Here is a 21,564-nt window from a genome sequence, read left to right on the forward strand (position 1 = left end):
ACTTTTGTAATCTATGCCTCGATTGATAAAGGCAAGTGTCCCATATGCCTTTTTTACCATGCCCACTAACATGCCCCTCCGCCTTCAGAGATCGATGGACCCACATGCCAAGGTCCCTTTGTTCATGCCGTTCATTGAGTACTTCCTTGTCAAATTACTCCTTCCAAAGTGCATCACCTCTCACTTTTCAGGGTTAAATTCCATCTGCCACTTATTTGCCCATTTGACCATCCCGTCTATATCTTCCTGTAGCCCAAGGCACTCAACCTCACTGTTAACCACCCGGCCAATCTTTGTGTCATCCGCAAACTTACTAATCCTACCCCCACATAGATGACAATGTCGTTTATGTAAATGCCAAATAATAGGGGACCGAGCACAGATCCCTGTGGTACGCCACTGGACACTGGTTTCCAGTTACTAAAGCATCCTTCTGTCATCACCCTCTGTCTCCTACAACTAAGCCAATTTTGAATCCACCTTATCAAATTACCCTGTATCCCAAGTGCATTTGCCTTCTTTATAAGTCTCCCATGTGGGACCTTCTCAATGGCTTTGCTGAAATCCATATAAACTACATCAACTGCACCACCCTCATCTACACACCTGGTCACCTCCTCAAAAAATTCAATCAAATTTGTTAGGCATGACCTCCCTCTGACAAAGCCATGGTGATTATCCCTGATCAAACCTTGTCTCTCCAAGTGGAGATAGATTCTCTCCTTCAGAGTTTTCTCCAGTAGTTTCCCTACCACTGACGTGAGAGTCACTGGTCTGTAGTTCCCTGGCTTATCTCTACAACCCTTCTTAAATAGCGGAACCACATTAGCTGTTCTCCAGTCCTCTGGCACCTCCCCTGTGGCCAGAGAGGAATAAAAAATTTGGGTCAGGGCCCCTGCAATCTCCTCCCTTGCCTCCCTCAGCAGTCTGGGACACAAATCATCCCGATCTGGAGATTTGTCCACTTTTAAGCCTGCCAACACCTCCAATACCTTGTCTTTCCCTATATCAATTTGCTTAAGAACCTCGCAGTCTCTCTCTCCGAGTTCCATACCTTTATTCTCATTCTCTTGGGTGAAGACGGATGTGAAGTATTCGTTCAACACTCTACCGATGTCCTCTGGCTCCAGCCATGGATTTCCCCCTTGGTCCCTAATGGGCCCTACTCTTTCCCTGGTTATCCTCTTGCCATTGATATATTTATAGAATATCTTGGGATTTTCTCTACTTTTACCAGCCAGAGCTTTCTCATATCCCCTCTTTGCTCTCAGAATTGCTCCCTTAAGCTCCACCCTGCACTTTCTGTCCCTCCCTCAACCACGTCTCTGTGATGGCTACTATATCACAATTCCACATGTCAATCCTCCCCCTTAACCCATCCATTTTACCTGTAATACTCCTGACATTAAAGTAGAGGCCATCCAGCCTTGCCTTGCCCCCTTGAAACTTACTGCAGCTGTACTCTCTCTGACTTGATTGTTTTACTGTATTATGTTGTGTCCCTATTCTGTGACCCCTCCCCCTGCCAAATTAGCTTAAACTCCTCCCAGCAGCACTAGCAAACCTGCCCGCAAGGGTGTTAGTCCCGCTCTGGTTCAGATGTAGACCATCCCGTTTGTACAGGTCCCACCTTCCCCAGAAACGGTCCCAGTGATCCAGGAATCTAAAACCCTCCCACCTGCACCAACTCTTAAGCCATGTAATTATCTGCATTATTCTCCTATTTCTGAGCTCGCTGGCAGTAATCCAGAGATTACAACCCGAGAGGTCCTGCATTTTAGTCTACTGTCCAACTCCCTGAATTCTTGATGCAAGACCTCATCCCTCTTTCTACCTATGTCATTGGTACCAACATGTATCATGACTTCTGCCTTATCACCCTCCCCCTTCAGGATGCCCTGCAACCGTTCAGTGACATCCCGGACCCTGGTACCAGGGAGGCAACACACCATCCTGGAGTCGTGTTGACGGCCACTGTAGCGCCTGTCTATTCCCCTGACTATAGAATCCCCTATTACTATTGCTCTTCTTCTCTTCCTCTCCTTCTGTGCAGACAGGCTGCTTGTGGTGCCAGAAGCTTGGCTCTGTCTGCACTCCCTGGAGGAACCTGCACCCACATCAGCCTCCAAAATGGAAAACCGATTTGCGAGTGGGACCCCAGGGGACTCCTGAACTATCAGCCTGTTTCTCTTGGACTGCCTGGTGGTCACCCATTCCCTTCCTTCCTCAAGTCCCTTCAGCTGCGGTTTGACCACCTCTCTCAACGTGCTATCCACGATGCTCTCAGACTCGCGGATGCTCCACAGTGTTCCCAGCTACCGTTCCCGCTCTGAAACCCAAGCTTCCAGGAGCTGCAGCTGGACACACTTCCTGCACACATGCTGGTCCCGGGCACTGGAAATGTTCCTGGCTTCCCACATGAAGCACGAGGAGCACATCACGGCTTTGAGCTCTCTTGCCATGACTTATCTCTTTAAATTAAACCTTTTAAATCAATTACTCTAAGGCCCTTCTTTCCTGATCCTCATTACTACAGAATATACAAAATATAAACCACAAAAAGACCTTAAACTATAAGCAATAAAAGTAGTAAATACTTACCCGACCTTCCCCACTACTTACCAGTCATTCCTCTCCCTTGTAGCCTCTACTCTCTGAAGACTTAAGAAGTTCAATAGCAAAGAAAAAATGCAAAGAGCACCTCTTCCCCTCTGCAATGAATTCCCACTGTGCACCAAATTGCCAATACCCACATTCACTCTGGCTGTACCTCACTCAGGATGAGGGCTCTCCCCTACTCGTGTGCAAGTACACTAATATTGAGAGTTAGCTCTGCCCGGCCTCTGACCTGCAGGAAAGTAGAGGTCATTGAAGCCCTGCAACCAGCTGGTAAATTGAAGATGGAAGAGACAATCCTTTTTTGGTTTGGGACACCTCGAGCAGCAAGAGCTGCTGTCTAACCATCGATAGAGAAAGAACAGACAGCCCTTAGCACCTCTGTAACTGAGTCACTACTGCAGAGGTCCCTGCAGCTGTTAAATGCTCCATAGTGGACTGAAATGTTGTTAAACTATCTTTCAGTGTTTGCGCATGCTGCTGGTTGACTCTTCCACTTGCATTGCCAATGCCTGTACCAATAATGGATTCTCTGCCAACTTTGGTCTTTTTAAATTCAAGGTGTTCATTCTAATTCCCCAGTCAGCAATGTATTCCTGACCATGTGCCTCTACCCATTCTTCCTTCTCATTGTGTCGATGTGTCACCTCGACCCTCCCCTCTGACTCTCTAACATCCCCATGGTGGATGTTAATGAGCTAGCCATTGAGCGAGATTCGTGAAAGCTAAAACCTGCCACCATTGTTCAATAATGAGGGGCCAACTTCTTTTACTGTGAAGCACCTGGAGGAGAAAGAGAGAGCTTAGAGTGCTTTCCTGAGGGCAAGAGCTGGTATTTCACTTTCCCTAGAAGGCGTGACACGAGAGAAAAGCTGATACTAGGAGGAACAATGCTACTTAATGGTGTTGTTTCTAACACTTTGGTGAAAACATTATTGATATATTTTACCTTTGGTGCATGAGAGTATTTCTATACTTCAGTCTTATGCGGTACACGAAATTTAAGATATTTAGCTAAAGTCGTGAATATTTTCTGATTTAAAAGTTGATAAAAGCTCCATGGCCTGGATAATTCAACAGGATACAATCCCTATGTGGTGGAATGGGAATGACCGGGGAGGCTAGCATGCATGTTATGAGCTGACCCGAGTGCAATTCCTCGAGTCAGGGTCACTTGACTCATTAAAACAAGCCCCTGCTGTTGGAAATAATATGCTGCTGTAAGGTTTAGAAGTGACAGCAACTTAATGAGCCAGTGACTAGAAAAATCCTGTTTTTTTTTTTACTTTTTAAATGGCAGAGGGACCTCCTAGGGGGTACAAAGCACCTACTTTATAAATTCAAATGATGAAGAACAGTTTCAGGAGGTTAGAGCAGGGATGGAGGCCCTCTTTGGACCAAATAGATGGAAATTCCCAGTGTATAAAGTGTCAGCACAATAACTGAAGTTCATCAGCTCAGTATCAGAAATTTTCATGGCCATACCAGACCCAGCAACATAAGTGGAATCAGTTGGGCTTTCCAAAAATACATTGTACAGTTAGCTCTCTTCATCTTCTGCTGAAGTGTTTCAATTACTTACCACTGCTGTTGAAGTAGCATAGTTCTCCTAGTATCACAATTTTCCTCTCTTGTCACATCTTCTCCGCAAAGTGGAATGTGATCTCTGCTCCTTGGGAAACTGCTTCCAAGTTCTCTTCTCCAGATGTATCACCGAAAGCAAAGAAGTTGACCCCTCATCAAACCCTCCAGCATTTCACTAATCACTCTCATTGGCTAGCTCAAAAACACCCACAGTGAGGGTGTTATTAAATCTGCCAGAAGCTATATCTTCTCTCGTTGCCTCGCCCCAACCCCTCCCCCATGGCTGAATGTTCACCTCTAACTTGGAAATACCTGTAGAGCTTTAACAAGGTTGTTTGTTGTTTGTTGTTCTTCATTTTTTAAAATAAACTGACCACTTTTACAGTTGAACATTTACACAGTCTTCTGTAATCCCATACTTCCTGATTCAGTGTATTGAATGATGCACATGTCCAGATTCTACCCAAAAAAGCTGCACCTGTTTAAGTTTATTGTAATTGTTTTTGGACAGAAGTGTGGAAAAGAGGGAATTTGCACATACTGTACAAAATAGTAGATCCCGTGGAAGCCAAAACAGGGGCTTCTTTGGTTTTGGGCTTGTTTGTAGATTAATAAGTGACCATATGCCACTTAGGTCTGTATGTCAATCCTTAATTTATGAAACAACATCAAAGTTCAGCTTGCCACTTAAATCAAAGCTAAACATAAACGATAATCCTCATCATTACTTAAACTGTAATAAAAACATTTACAAGGTGGTAAAGTGACCATTTAATCCATCTTTCCCTCAAAATTGCTGAGTAATAAACCTTTTTCTGGTTCAGTTACCATTTGGATCTTTTAAGTTTTTATTGACCTGTACAAGTTATTGCGGCATTTCTTCCTCCGTCTCCTGCCGAGAGACCATGTGAATGATCTGCTCCCAGATCTATATCAGTGCCCCCTAGGCTTTTAGATATTACACAAATTCTATCACGCTTTTCTTCCAATCTGTAGGAAGATGTCACAGATTGCACTCTACATCGTTATGATCCCCGTGGAGATCAATAAATCAAAAGGACCAAATTTACTGAATAACCCCAATGGAAAAACCAATGGTCAAGATTTCACTTCTTATCACTTTAACTTTTACTTTGATTTCAGTTTGATTGTTAATGAAACATGAATTAACAGGCAAATCGCAGTCAATATAAACTATACATTACACCTTAAATGGATGCAACAAAGATAGATCCCTTGGATTCACTCAGCAGTCCACTCAGCCACAAAGCCCTTTGAAACTGTGAACTTCCTTAGGTGGAACTCCCTGTTCTTTTTATTCAAGGGTTAGCCACTGATTCTCATTTGACAGCAGCTCCCAACCAACCCAAGTTCCACGGGCACAGGTCTTCACAGAAATGCAGCTCCTCCTTGACCCACAACAGTCTTAACGACGTGGATCCACCAGAATGGCTTTTATCCAAACCCTCAGTAACGGCCCTGTGTACTGCATGGCTGGTTCTTTTAAACAAAATAACTAATGCAGCAGCAGTAACCTTATTTTTCCTTGTCTCCGCTCCCAGATCCAATCTTCATGTTCACCTTTCATCAACTGCACCCCAACCTCTTCCTCAAGAAAACCAAACCTTGGTCACATGGGCACATTTCCACCATAACCTTGGGTCATGTGTGCCTGTTTCCTGCCCTTTCAGAAGCTGGGCCAGTTCCCCTGTAATGCCCGCTCTGCAATCCCCAGCTCTCTGCTGCGCAGGGATACTCCTCTCCCCCCTCCACCCCCCCCCAACTCACCGGAGACAACCCTGCCAGCATCAACAATAAACACCATGCTCTCGCTGCCTGGGTCCACACAGCCAGCACTGAGGTCGATCCCCGAGACACAGACACTGCACACAGCCTTCTCCTGTTCCACCATCACGGACTCCATCACAACTTATCTTCTAACTGAATGTAGCTCAAATCCACAACTTTACAGGGGAGGCAATGGTATTGTCACCAGACGAATAATCCAGATCCCCAGGGTAATGCTCGGAGAAACTGGTTTCAAATCCCATTAATGGCAGATGGTGGAATTTGAATTCAATTAAAAAATCTGGAATTAAAAGTCCAATGATGACCATTGTCAATTGTTGTAAAAACCCATCTGGTTCACTAATGTCCTTTAGGGAAGGAAATCTGTTGCGCCTTACCTGGTCTGGTCTACAAGTGACTGCAGATCCACAGCAATGTGGTTGACTCTTAAATGCCCTCTGAAATGGCCTAGCAAGCTACTCAGTTCTCGAGGGCAATTAGAGATGGGCAATAAATGCTGGCCTCGCCAGCAACCCCCATCCCTGAACGAATAAAAAGGAAGAATGGAGGATTTACCGAGACACCCCTGGATATGTTGGAAACTGAGTTTAAATACTGGAGGGGCAACTCAGTGGGTCTATTTTAAGTGGGCCAATAGGGACGGCACTAAGTTGCCTGCAGTGTCACTGCCAGAAGTCAGCACAAATGCTCTTTTTAAAGGGCACCGCTAATACATAATCCAATTAAACTGAAAGATGCTTAACATATTGAAATTGTTTTTTTTTTCTTTAAACTCAAAGGAAAAGAAATCTTGCAAATTTAAATAATTATATTACTACAGGTCCACACATACTCATTCAAGCTTTCCAGCAGAGTTGTTGGATAGAGGATTCCAGGCTGATTCTCACCCTCACCTTCAAATATTGAAGCGAGGATCAGCTAAGAAAGACAGATTTACATTTAGATAGTAGCTTATGTGACCTCAGGATGCCCCAAAGCCCTTTACAGTCAATGAAGTAAGTTTGAAGTGTAGTCACTGTAGTAATGCAGGAAATACAGCAGCTAATTTGCACACAGCAAGCTCTCACAAACAACAATGTGATAATGACCGGATAATCTGTTTTTTTGATGTCATTTAAGGGATAAATACTGACCTGGGCTTTGTAAATTATACCCCTGTTCCTCTTTAAAATAGTGCAATGGGATCTTTTACATCCATATGAGAGAACGGACAGACCTTGTTTTAAAGCCTTATCTGAATGATGGCACCCCTGACAGAGTAGCCCACCCTCAGTATTGCATTGGAGTGCCAGTCTAGTTTTTGTGCTCAAGTCTCAGGAGTAGGTCTTAAACTCATAGTCTTCAGACTCGAAGGTGAGAGTGGTACTAACTGAGCCACAGCCGACACTGAGGAAGGTTCCAGTTTCAATCATTGGTTGAATTGATTGACTTGCTCTGTGTACTAGACAATTGAGGTGGAGGGAGATAAATTGTTTTGGGCTGGGGAGGTGGGTGGAATTTTGCATCCACTGCTGTGAGGGGGCTTGTTTAGAACATAAAGACTAGTGTGTGGGGTGGGGGCGGCAGCTGTTAATATCCCGATTGAACAAATTTGCCGTTTTAACCCCCTCCACAAAACCTGACCCCCAACTCACTGTGTGTTCGTTTTAATTTTAGTACGATTTGGGAACTCCAAGTAATCTGCCCTGGAGAAGCAGGTCCTTAATTACAAATTGTGAATGAGACTCCTTTCTTTACTGGCAGACAGCGTTTCCCAGTGCTCAGGAAATGCAAGCAAATCTCGTGCCGCAATTGACTCTCGCCTTCCTCCCCCCCCCACCGCCAAAACCTCTCTCTACTTCTCTCTCCTCCCCCTACCACCCCACCCCACACTCCCTGATTGCTGGTTTGAGTTTCCACTGAACCTACACACCAGGTTCCAAGGTTCCTTCTTCCTCACAATTGATGGTCTGACCTCAATGGCCTTTAGCTGCAGTCTTCTGCTGTTGGCTTTCCACCCTGGCAGCCAGCCAACTTTTCGATGGTAGCACAACATGGAGTAAACTTTGTTAAAAGTAGCAGGGCCCCCATGTTCCCAGGATTCCTGGCTCTTTCCCCTTCACAGACATACCCCCTGCTGCCTCGCAGTCAAACTATAGGTCGTGTTATTTACTGATGTTTACTTGAATGTGCATGAGCAGAAACTAAATGAAAACATAAGTAGGCTCGACTGTGATGCACTCATGGCTGTGATGTCAGTTTCCACTCTAATGACTTGCCTGCAAAGATCTGTGGAACCTCATCAGCATATGTCAGTGCCTTCAGGAATGGAATAAGGAAAAGTAGTCATCTTGTAAAGAAAACAAAATTACCTTTTAAGTAATTGTTGTCATATTCACAATGAAAATAGATTTTCTGCACACTCATTTCAATGGACTTCCTTTTAGGATTTGAAAAAAACACAACATTAAGGAAAGAATTAAAACCTCTTAATATTTGTACAAGGATCCACAGGACTGATGCCCAGTGTCGTGAACATAAGAAAATGGCTAGAATAGGCAAAACTCATCCTAATGTTTAAACTCGCCTTTCAAACGACCCCAGGTGCCCTGAGATCAATTAGTACACGAATGAAGTTGACTTAATTTTAGTTTTTCACTCTTTTTCTTTTTTTAATGGATAAGCTAACTTCATCGCTGCTTTTGGAAGTTGCGTATACACTTCTGCTTTCTAATGAATGTCCCTGCTGTATCAGATTTCTACTTTTGGACTATTGTGCATTCCTAATCATAATTGCTTCACCATACATGGCCATACTTTCAGTAGCCTAGGTCCCAAGCTCTGGAATTCCCTCCCTGTACCTCCCTGCGTTGCTTTCCTCCTTTAAGAAGCTTCTTAAAACCTAATGCTTGACCAAGCTTTTATTCATCTGACTTAGTATCTCCTTACGTGGCAGTGTCATATTTTACTGTATAATCTCCCTGAGAAGCACCTTGGGATGTTTCATTACAATAAAGGTGTTATATGAATAATAGTTGTTTTTACCTGATTGGGATAAGAGGTGTTAGTTATTGAGAATAGAAAGTGTTAAATGTGATCCTACCCCCACATCCCTTAGCTTCATGAGTGTATTATTGAGTCATACAGAAGGCCCCAAGTCCCTGAGTTGAATAAGCTGATCTTAGCAAATTGACTATGAATTGGTGTCTGTGGTGCCATTTAAAGAAGGAATTCATACATGGGATGTGGGCTTTGCTGGCTGGGCCAGCATTTATTGCCCATCCCTAATTGCCCTTGAGAAGGTGGTGGTGAGCTGCCTTCTCAAACTGCAGCAGTCCATGTGATGCAGGAAGGGAGTTCCAGGATTTTGACCCAGCGACAGTGAAGGAACAGCGATATATTTCCAAGTCAGGGATGGTGAGTGACTTGGAGGGGAACTTCCAGGTGGTGGTGTTCCCGTCTATCTGCTGCCCTTGTCCTTCTAGATGGTAGTGGTCGTGGGTTTGGAAGATGTTGTTGAAGGAGCCCTTGGTGAATTCCTGCAGTGCAAATTTTAGATAGTACACACTGCTGCTACTGTGAGTCGGTGGTGGAGCAAGTGAATGTTTGTGGATGTGGTGCCAATCAAGCGGGCTGCTTTGCCCTGGACGGTGTCAAGCTTCTTGAGTGTTATGGGAGCTGCACTCATCCAGGCAAATGGGGAGTATTCCATCACACTCCTGACTTGTGCCTTGTAGATGCTGGACAGGCTTTGGGAAGTTGGGAGGTGGGTTACTCATCACCCGATTCCTAGCCTCTGACCTGCTCTTATAACCACAGTATTTGTATGGCTAGTCCAGTTCCGTTTCTGGTCAACAGTAGCCCCCAGGATGTTGATAGTGGGAGATTCAGTGATGGTAATGCCATTGAACATCAGTGGACGATGGTTGGATTCTCTCTTGTCGGAAAGGATCATGGCCTGATATTTGTGTGGCGCGATTGTTAGTTGCCACTTGTTAGTCCAGGCCTGGATATTGTCCAGGTCTTGCTGCATTTGGACATGGATTGCTTCAGTATCTGAGGAGTTGCGAATGGTGCTGAACATTGTGCAATCATCAGCAAACATCCCCACTTCTGACTTTATGATGGAAGGAAGGTCATTGATGAAGCAGCTGAAGATGGTTGGGCCCAGCACACAACCCTGAGGAACTCCTGCGGTGATGTCCTGGAGCTGAGATGACTGACCTCCAACAACCGCAACCATCTTCCTTTGTGCTAGGTACAACTCTAACCAGCGGAGAGTTTTCCCCCTGATTTCCATTGACTCCAGTTTTGCTAGGGCTCTTTGATGCCACACTCCGTCAAATGCTGCCTTGATGTCAAGGGCAGTCACTCTCACCTCACCTCGGGAGTTCAGCTCTTTTGTCCATGTTTGAATCAAAGCTGTAATGAGGGCAGGAGCTGAGTGGCCCTGGCGGTACCCAAACTGGGCATCAGTAAGCTGGTTATTGTGAAGCAAGTGCCGCTGGATAGCACTGTTGATGACCCCTTCCATGACTTCACTGATGGAGAGCAGACTGATGGGGCGGTAATTGGCCGGGTTGGATTTGTCCTGCTTTTTGTGTACAGGACATACCTGGGCAATTTTTCACATAGCCAGGTAGATGTCAGTGCTGTAGCTGTACTGGAACAGCTTGGCAAGGTGTGCGGCAAGTTCTGGAGCACAAGTCATCAGTACTTTTCCCGGAATATTATCAGGGCCCAAAACCTTTGCAGTATCCAATGCCTTCAGCTGTTTCTTGGCATCACGTGAAGTGAATCAAATTGGCTGAAGACTGGCATCTGTGATGCTGGGGACTTCCAGAGGAGGACGAGATGGATCATCCTAATGGGCACTTCTGGTTGAAGGTTGTGGCAAATGCTTCAGCCTTATCTTTTGCACTGATGTGCTGGGCTCCTCCATCATTGAGGATGGGGATATTTGTGGAGCCTCCTCCTCCAGTGTGTTGTTTAATTGTCCACCACCATTCACGACTGGATGTAGCATGACTGCAGAGCTTAGATCTGATCCGTTGATTGTGGGATCACTTGGCTCTGTCTGTCACTTGCTACTTATGCTGCTAGGCAGTCCTGTGTTATGGCTTCACCAGGTTGACACCTCATTTTTAGGTATGCCAGTGCTGCTCCTGGCATGCCCTCCTGCATCATTCATTGAACCAGGGTTGATCCTCTGGCTTGATGGTCATGGTAGAGTGGGGAATATGCCAGGCCATGGGGTTACAGATGAGACTTCATCTCCACAATGACAGTATCAGTAGGAGTGACCACCGCACAGTCTTGGATAGATGCATCTGCGGCAGGCAGTTTGGTGAAGATGAGGTCAAGTATGTTTTTCCCTCTTGTTGGTTCCCTCAGCACCTGCAGACCCAGTCTAGCAGCGATATCATTTAGGACTCAGCCAGTAGCGGTGCTACTGAGCCCCTCTTGATGATGGACATTGAAGTCCGTCACCCAGAATACATTCTGCACCCTTGCCACCAAGTGGTGTTCAACATGGAGGAGCACTGATTCATCAGCTGAGGGAGGGCGGTACATGGTAATCAGCAGGAGGTTTTCTTGCCCATGTTTGACCTGATGCCATGAGACATCATGGGGTCCAGAGTCATGTTGACGGCTCCCAGGGCAACTCACTCCCGACTTTATACCACTGTGTGGTCGCCTCTGCTGTCATTTCTGGTACCTAGGTTGATGCCAGGTGGTCCATCCAGTTTCTTTCCTTTTTTGTAACTTTGTAGCAGTTTGATACAACTAAGTGGCTTGCTAGGCCATTTCAGAGGGCATTTAAGAGTCAACCGCATTGCTGTGGGCCTGGAAGCACATGTAGGCCAGACCAGGTAAGGATGACAGATTTCCTTCCCTAAAGGGTATTAATGAACCAGATGGGTTTTTACAACAATCGACAATGGTTTCATGGTCATCATTAGACTTTTAATTCCAAATTTTTATTGAATTCAAATTCTACCATCTGCCATGGTGGGATTTGAACCTGAGCGCCCAGAGCATTACCCTGGGTCTCTGGATCACTAGTCCAGCAACAACAACACTACTATGCCATTGCCTCCCCTGATTGCTGATAAGTAGTACTTGATCTCGGGTTAGGTAAAGCCAAGATCAGATATGTCTGTGACGCAGTGTAATTAAATTGTATGTGGGACCTCACTGTCTAGATTACTACATAACAAATGGGCAACATTGGTGAGATATGAGAAGAATAATCAAGATTATTAAGGAAATTGATAAATGAATGCAGGTAAATTTTTGATTACGCTGAAAATTTCGACTATCGAGGTAGAAGTCGAGAGCAAGGGACATAGTTATGAGGAATTTTTCCACAATATATGTATTTGTTATGATCCCCAGCTGAGGTTACCCCTGGACAAGCCTGATCCCAGGGTGGAACCCAGCTTGATAGATCCTGGATTTTATTTGTTTGTTTAGGTACATAGAGAGTAGCTACTGACCAGAGTCACAGGAGACAGCTGATGAACTTTTAACAAAAGAATAAAACATTTATTAAACAAGAAAAGATGAACTACAATACTCCTTTACCCACAACTATGCCTTCAACAGACGTGCAGATTTGTAAGGATAACGCAAGTTACAAAAGCTATCTTATACTTTAATGTTCACAGTAAGTACACAGTCCATGTAATTCAATGGACACCCTGCGGTCAGACACACCACACTCTGATACCAAGTGACAGATGCCACCTCAACCAGATGCTATGCATTTCTCCCCAGCTCCCCCCAGACACTTGTCACATTGTGAGCCAACCAGTCTCGCTTCACTCCGTCTTTCACTTGAGGGTTCCCAATCTCCACTCTCCAAGAACTCACCTTGGAATCTTCTCCCAAACCAACGTTTTCTCTCAGACGCCTTCCGCAAGGGTTTACCTCCACGGTTTTGAACTTTCCTTCCGATGTTCTTCTCCCCTGGGTCACATGCATTCAACTGTCTTCCACACACTCTCTCTCACCAACACAATCGAAAACAGTACCATTACTGCTTCACATGCCCATTGCAAAGAGTTACAGACATTCAGTTGTCTCTTTGGACCTTCTTGCCTCTTGCAAGCTGTTCTCACTTTAAATTTGCTTTCTGCAGCTTTTGTCTCTTTAAATCTTGAAGCTTGAAGCCTTTCTCTCTACCTCTCAGCTCTTACCTTCCAAAAGATTGTGATTAATATGAGTCTTAACTGCTTTCACATAATGCATCATGGCCAGGGCCAAACTATTCTCATGAAACGTTGACAAGTGCACTCAAGCAGTTATCCTTTGATAGCTGTTACAGTGGGAACAAAAACCAATTTCAAATGCCTAGTCTTTCCTGCAAGCATATTTAATATGTTAGGAAATAGAGATAGTTCAATTGAGTTATATTTGTGTTTTTAACTTAACAGGACTTTTCCCACGTTCCTGTCCTTCCTTTAACTAGAAGGTCGTCTTGGGACTTTATCTTCTTCTACTCCCCTGGATTTTTGGGGTCTTTTTAATTTGCGACTTGCTATCTGTCCCTTCTAGGCTACTTCTACTTCACAGCTATCTTCAAATTAACAACTCCAGCAGCTTCCAAATCAAAACTACTGTTTCTCTTCCTCTGTGTGTGTGTGTGTCTGTGGGAGGGACCTGCTTCTCTGGCCCCCTGTTGCTGGGCAACAGTCCAGTTCTTCTACCCTCATTAGAAATGCAAGCACCCTTTTAAAGTGAAACTAAAACTCCATTTATCCTTTCTTAACACACCGGTACAGAAATACAAATCAAACTTAAGATTTAAAGCTAAAACTAATTCCTAATACTCAAAAAAACACAGATATAACTCAATTAAACTATCTCTATTTCCTAACATATTAAATATGCTTGCAGGAAAGGCTAGGCATTTGACATTGGTTTTTATTCCCACTGTAATAGCTATCGAAGGATAACTGCTTGAGTACACTTGTCAACATTTCATGAGAATAGTTCTGGCCCTGGCCATGATGCATTATGTGAAAGCAGTTAAGACTCATATTAATCACAGTCTTTTGGAAGAGTTACTCAAGGGGATCATAAGCAGCTATCTGAGCAAGGTTTAGAAAGTTGAAAAGATGGTGAAGGGGAGAAAAATGTTTTTCTTTCTTTCTTCATTTATGGGATAAGGGTGCCGTTGACTAGGCCAACATTTATTGCCCATCCCTGACCATCCTTGAGAAGGTGGCGGTCAGCTGCTTCTTGAGCCACTGCAGTCCATGTGGTGTAGGTGCACCCACAGTGCTGTTAGGAAGGGAGTTCCAGGATTTTGACCCAGCGACAGTGAAGGAATGGCAATACATTTCCAAGTCAGGATGATGAGTGGCTTGGAGGGGTACTTCCAGGTGGTGGCTTTCCTATGTGTCTGTTCCCTTGTCCTTCGAGATGGTAGCGGTTGTGGGTTTGGAAGGTGCTGCCTAACAAGACTTGGCGAGTTCCTGCAGCGCATCTTGTAGATGGTACACACTCCTGCTACTGTGCATCGGTGGTGGAGGGAGTGAATGTTTGTGGATGGGGTGCCAATCAAGTTGGCTGCTTTGTCCTGAATGGTGTCAGGCTTGAGTGTTGTTGGAGCTGCACTCATCCAGGCAAGCGGAGAGTATTCCATCACACTCCTGACTTGTGCCTTGTGGATTGTGGACAGGCTTTGGGGAGTCAGGAGGTGAGTTACTCGGCACAGCGTTCCTAGCCTCTGACCTGCTCTTATAACCACGGTACTTATATGGTTGGTCCAGTTCAGTTTTTGATCACTGGTAACCCCCAGGATGTTGATTTTAAAAAAAATACATTTCTACATTTCAGTCTACTGTTGGTGCTGAAGGTTTGGGTCAGAAATAACCAAGATTTATATATACCTTCACCCCAGCTCCGAAGGGGTTTGAGTGTATTTATGGCAGAAACCTCATTGAGATAGCCTTTACTTTCGCTCATATTATTTATATGGCTGGTCCAGTTCAGTTTCTGGTCAATGGCAACCCCCAGGATGTTGATGGTGGGGATTCAGCAATGGTAATGTTAAGGGGAGATGGTTGGATTCTGAATGGCCTGTTCATGTGTAGGAACATTTCAATTCAAATTAATTTTCTTGGTAGTAAGAGGACAGTATTCATTTTCTATCGAATCCCCCCTCTACTTTTTAAAAAAAATTACATATTTTGAATGGAAAGCAGCATTCTATTCTGTACACTTGATTTTCTCCCAGTCTATAAACTATTTCTCTTTGCTCCTGTAATCTATGTCATGTGCAGAAAGTACTTATTTCAACCTGTTGCATGATGTGTTACATTGTTTCTAATAATAGGGGTGAGAGCTACCTGAGTACACTGCGCCACTTCTAATTCTATAGGAAGTATTATAGCAATGTTGTAGAGCCCAAGTATGATATTAATATTTATGCCTTTGCCATTCTCTCCCTTTACTCTTTCCTTTATCTTTCCCCCTATGAGCCCACTCCTTTCTCCCTCCCTTCTGGCCTCTCTTTTCTTCTCCCCTCTCCTCCCATTTGTTGGCATTACGTTTCAGGGACAGGATTTTGCCCTTGGTGAGGGTGCTTGGTGGGAGCGGTCAGGAAGCCGACCCCCGCCCGCAATCGACCTCTCACCGCAATTTCACAAGGGGGGCCAATTAAGGCCCACCCAGCGTGGAATGCAAACAGCAGCGCTGCCTTTGCAGGCGGGGGGAGGAGCGAGAGCCAGGCCTAGCGCACAGTTCATGCTTGCACAAAAAAGAGCGTTTCAGTCTCCCTGAGGCACAGAGCTGTCTCAGGGAGATGAAGCACTGCTTAAAAAATAATAATAAAGACAATAAAAATTTAATAAAACATTTCTCCTCATGTGACTCTGTCACATGAACCGGGACATGTTTTTAATTCAAAAATAAAGTTTTTATTTAATGTTCATTTGCTTTAGGAAACCTCATCCTGCTCCTGGATGAGGTCTCCTAAAAAATGTAACTGCTGCTTGGCCTTTTTGCCTGCCCACCAACCATTAGGTCGGATGGGCAGCATAAATTTGAATTTAATTAGATTGTTAATGGCCTTAATAGGCCTCTTAATTATCAGCGGGCGCTCAGCCGATTCCGGTGCTTGCCAGCTGATTGAAATATTGCAAGACTGCGTGACTGCATGATGACATTGAGATGCACACCTGATGTCATCGCGCGTCATTTTACGCTCGGGCGAGTCGGGCACACGCCCGCTAGCCATGCGCAATATTCTGCCCCAGGTGGTGTTATCTGCCCACTGACACATTTTGCTCAAATAATTCTGTAATTACCTGATTTGCTTCCTCTTGTCTCTGCCACCACTAATTTGGGGTAATTTGCAATTTTGACCAATTTGTATTAAGCTTCTGAATCCAAACAGTTGCTCTTAATCAGAAACAGTGCCACCCCCAGCACTGATCTCTATCTAGCTCATCATACTTAGTACTTCTCCTTCACACTACCTCACTCCTTCCCTGTTGTCACACACTTCCCATTCTCTCTGTCTCCTACAAATGCTCACTCCTTCCTTGTGCTTTCTCATTAAATCACCTGATTGTCCTCATTCCTGCCTCTCCTCGCTTTTTCGCTCCCTTATCCTCTCTTACTATCTCCTACTTTCATCCTTTTGCTGTCGTTCTTTTGCAGCCACCCCCTACCCTCCTCAACACCACTTTCTCTATGTTCTGCCTTGTTCACAGATCTTGATCCTTGTTCTCCCTATCCCTTTATCAGTGGATTTTTCAGGCTCAGCTCTCTTTTTCTCACTGGCTCAGGACTTTGTTTGAGGAGCTGTTTCTAATTCTGTTTACCTTCTGGTTCCTTTTTGTTCTCCCCCTCTGTTGTGTACCTATATACAATCAAGATATAAATCAAGTCTTGTGAATGCAATTTAAAGCATCTGTATATGCACAAATCTATTTTGAGAGTTTTGACTAAACTATAATTACGGTTAAATCAGTTACACTTTTTTGTTCCGTTTCCTCATGTAATTTTGTTTTCCTTTCAAACGATCCTAGGTGCTGCTGTTTCTTCAAACGGAGAAAAAGGAAAACTATTCAACGTCACAAATGACTCTGGAAATCGTCTGATCATGGAGAGTTACTTACTTGTTCATCTGCTGTCTCATCATAAAACAAGAAACCAATCATCTCTGCAGTGACAACAGACTTTTATCAAAGGACTTTTTCCCTCATGTTTTTGCCCAGTGATTTGGGTGGTTGTCTTATGTGGGTATTTTGTTTTTAGTTCATCAGTCTTCATCTTGAAACTATGCTTCATCAGAAATTTGTGTGTTCATATTTTGAGATTGAAAGAGGGACCTCTTGTCAGGGTAATGTATGAAACAAAAACTGTTCACTTGACTTCAACCAAATCAAGCTGCGATTTTAAAAAGAAAGGGTTGATTTGTTCCAGCATGCGGAAGGCAGAAGTATTGAATAGTGCTTGGTGGTGATAACCTCAGAACAGTTGCAAGTCAAGAATGAATTTTGTCAACACAGGAGCTGCTTTGAATAGATCTGTAGTAATTGCATAGCCAGGTATTTTGTCTGCAAACTGGAGGACCCAAGACATCATTGTCACTGTCCTGAGAAATGAAGAAACTTGAGAAAAAAAAACATAAAACAAATTCTGAATTGTACATTCACCCTTCATTTGTCTTAGTTGAAGACATCCGCACAGAATTTTCAGTATTAAATTTTATGCTACCTTTATCTGTCTTTTGGAAGTCATGGTCTAGAGGTACTGTGGAAGGAAGGGATTGATTCAATGGATGGTAATTCATGGCTGTTGCACTATTACAGTATATACAACATGAGACAGCTGTAAACATTCATGTGTACAAACAATACTTGCTTTTTTACTCCTAATGGAGAAGCAGTGTAGTAGAAAGGGCAGCATGTGCTTATTATCTGATATTATGACATGTTTGTAAAATGTAAACTGTGCTTCCTGATGTATTGTTTGGACAGATTAATGCTGAATGTTCTGAGAGTTATTAGAATGAAGGAGGTGAGAGGGTGTTCTGATCATGCCTTGAAGTGTACTATGTGGTAAGACATGGAGCAAAGCTGTGATGGTGGATAAAGAGAGAAGTGCATCTTGAAGAAATTAATTAGACCTAAAATGATTTTAGGCAAGTCCTGGCTAACTTCAACGCATCCTGTACTGCCAGGTGATTTGGATGCACCGTATCTAATCCATAAAGTAGCCCTTTGATGAAAGCTAAAATAAGAATGTGAAAGAAATAGGCCAGATAATATTGCCTTTTGCATTTAATAGCTGTGGTACCCAAACTGTGCAGTTGTATGTGAAACATTCCTTTCTTATCGTAATCACAGCTGTTCAAAGACTTCATGCTGGAGATGGGTCAGGTACTTTCCCAATAAACCCTTGAAGTGCCTGCATTTTGAACAGACCGGCTGTTCTATAAAATATCTCATTCTGTTTTCCATCCTCTGCTGAACAGTTTGTTTCCACAGATGTTTAAATTCAATGTTGTGCAGTGTTTATCAACTGTTTTATACACTGTTTTTAGTTTCAATCTTGCGCTGGATATTCTTGACTTTTTTTTGATCAGCAATGTTGAGTTCTGGATTATGTCTGATGCAATGTATTAAGTTCAAATAATATGTTGCATGCAAACTTCTTCGCGTTTGGATTAGAAAGACTGGAAGACAAGGCAGAATATTTTAACATGAAACTGCAAATCATAATGGCAGGGAACCACTACTATGTCTGCAGTATTTGACCAAATCCTTTTTTCTTCAATTACATAATGTGTGTAAATAAGTACAGTGTTATTTCTGTACCTCCATAAATTTGAACATCACTTTCGATTTACTTTAATTGCTAGTATTTTTTTGCTTGTACAGTGTGTACAACATGAAGTTGTCACAAATAGCAAAGAAAGTGTGTTGTATATTAATGTAATTATGGACTGTAATCTTTACAAATGAATCAATCACCTTTCGTTCGCTGCAACGAAGACCAGTGCATCCACACAAGCTTATTGGCAAGATTTCTAGTGCTGCATTTTACGCCTGGGAAGAAGTTTATTTCTGGCGATACTACAAGCTGGTTGTGGTTGGAAAATGCAACTGTGTTCACTTTAGGCCAACAATTTTACGCAGTCACCGCTTTTCTGTCAATACTAATAAAGTGAACTCTGCCTGACTGTACAAGTGATGTAATACATCCCTGTTTCCCAATATGTAACTGAAAAAAATAAAAGTAGTTTTTTTTAAAATTAGTCTACAATGTTGTTCATCCCAACACTTAACTATTGTTCTGTCTGACCATGCGTGTCAGAAGCTCAAAAATTTTTACTGTTTTTTTGATTCCATATACAGGTACGTGTTCAGAATTGACTACAATTCAATTGACTATAATTTGTTAATACCTTCCTTCCTGTTTTTATGATTGACTGAAATATTAGTTAAATGAACAGCAGCATTCTTTTAAAATTAATTTGTTCTGCATGTGAACTGTCTTATAAAAATTAATACATGTACGATATGTTGTATTTTTTTGAAAGCCAAACTATAAAAATCATTGAACTGATGCTGTTGTGCACAAGTAAAATAATATTTGATATTGTTTAGTGTGATATATTGTCATCAGAAGTAGTAAATTTAAAAACAAAACTTTAGAAAACAAACTTTTAGGACATTATTGGGGTTTAGGGAAGGTTAAGTGAGAAGCAACTTAAAAATGAAATTTTAAGTACTACTTTAAATTGTGTGAAGGGAATGAACCAGAAAAACAACAAATCAGAGACCAAGTGGCTATAAAATGTAGCAGAATTAAATTTAAAGGCTAAGGGGGATTTTTTTTTAGAAGATGCAATGAAAAATCCCAGTGCTTAACATTGACAAGGTACCGAGACCCGATGAGATACACCCAAGGATATTGAAGGAAGCGAGAGCAGAAATTGCCAGGGGCACTGGCCATTCATAATCTTTTAGTCTTCCATAAACTCGGCACTGCCAGAGGACTGGAGAATTGCGAACATTACGCCCTTGTTCAGAAAAAGTTTTACAGATAAGCCCAGCAATTACAGACCAGTCAGTTTAGCTTTGGTGGTAGGAAGCTTCCAGAAACAATTATTCAGGATAGAATTAAAAAGCACATGGAAAAATGTGGGTTGATTAGGAAAGCCCAGCATGGATTTCCTAAGGGAAGCTCGCATTTAACTAACTTGCTGGAGTGTTTTGAAGAGATAGCAGAGAGAGTTGTTGAGGATAATGCTGTTGATGTGGTGTACATGGACTTGCAAAAGGCATTCCATACAGTGCTGCACAACAGACTTGCAAGATAAGTTATTGATCATGGAATAAAAGGGACAGTAGCAACTCAGATACAAAATTTGCTGAGTGACAGGAAACAGCAAGCAACGGTTAATTGATATTTTTCGGGCTGGAGGAAGGTTTGTCGTGGAGTTCCCCAGGGGTTGGAAATAGGACCCTCGCTTTTCCTGATATATATTAATCTAGATCTTGGTGTGCAAGGAACAATTGCAAAGTTTGCGGATGATACAAAATTTGGAAGCATTGTAAACTTTGAGGAGGACAGTGCAGAACATCGAAAGGACATAGACAAGTTGGTGGAGTGGGCATATAGGTGACAGATGAAGTTCAATGCAGAGAAGTGTGAGGTGATTCATTTCGGTAGGAAGGATCTGGAAAGAAAATATAAAATAAGGGGTACAACTCAAAAAGGTGGCAGGACAGGTGGAGAGAGCAGTTAATAAAGCATACAGTATCCTAGGATTTTATTAATAGGGGCGTACAGTATAAGAGCAAGAGGTTGTATTGAACTTTTATAGGACACTAATTAGGCCTCAGCTGGAGTATTGTATACAGTTCTGGGTGCCACACTTTAGGAAGGATGTGAATACTTAGGAGAGAGTGCAGAAGAGGTTTATAGAAGGTGGTTCCAGGGATAAAAACTTCAGTTATGGAGATAGATTGGTGAAGTTGAGACTGTCCTCCTTAGAGAGAAGGCTAAAAGGAGATTTGATGGAGATGCTCAAAATCATGAGGATGTTGGATAGACTAGACAGGGAGAAACTGTTCCTGTTCATAAAAGGATTGTGAATGAGAGGGCACAGAACTAAAGTGATTTGCAAAAGAAGCAAATGTAATGTGAGAAGAAACCTTTTCACACAGTGAGTGGTTCAGGTCTGGAATGCACTGCCTGGAAGTGCAGTGGAGGTAGGTTCAATTGAGGCATTCAAGAGGGCATTAGATGATTATTTAAATAGAAACAATGTGCAGGATTATAAGGAAAAGGCATTACAATGGTACTGAGTCATAGTGCTCATTTGAAAAGCCAATGCAGACATGATGGGCCGAATAGCAGCTTTCTGCACCATAATAATTCTGTGACTCTGTGAATGAGCAGAGGGCTAAAATGAAAATAGGAGTTGATAGAAAATTTGCAAGTAGCAGGCTACAGTATTCAAACCAGAAAGCTGAATGTTTGTTAGACCCAATGTTTTTGGTATGTAGTGTTAGGAAGCTTTCTGGGTAGCTGGAAAGAAAGCCA

General features: G+C 43.0%; 1 protein-coding gene across 10 annotated transcripts in view; it reads left to right on the forward strand.

The window, feature by feature from the left end:
• Positions 1-19,264, forward strand: part of LOC121276954 (casein kinase I) — a 284,162-nt gene extending 264,898 nt beyond the window's left edge. For all 10 annotated transcript variants that reach the window (XM_041185689.1, XM_041185686.1, XM_041185693.1 and 7 more), the window contains one exon: positions 17,034-19,264. In XM_041185689.1, the coding sequence (XP_041041623.1) occupies positions 17,034-17,088 (55 nt within the window). In that variant the 3' untranslated portion in view covers positions 17,089-19,264. The remainder of the gene's footprint in view (positions 1-17,033) is intronic.
• Positions 19,265-21,564: the final 2,300 nt, after the last annotated feature.

The sequence above is a fragment of the Carcharodon carcharias genome, chromosome 4 (genome assembly GCF_017639515.1).
Source record: "Carcharodon carcharias isolate sCarCar2 chromosome 4, sCarCar2.pri, whole genome shotgun sequence".
Lineage (NCBI taxonomy): Eukaryota > Metazoa > Chordata > Chondrichthyes > Lamniformes > Lamnidae > Carcharodon > Carcharodon carcharias.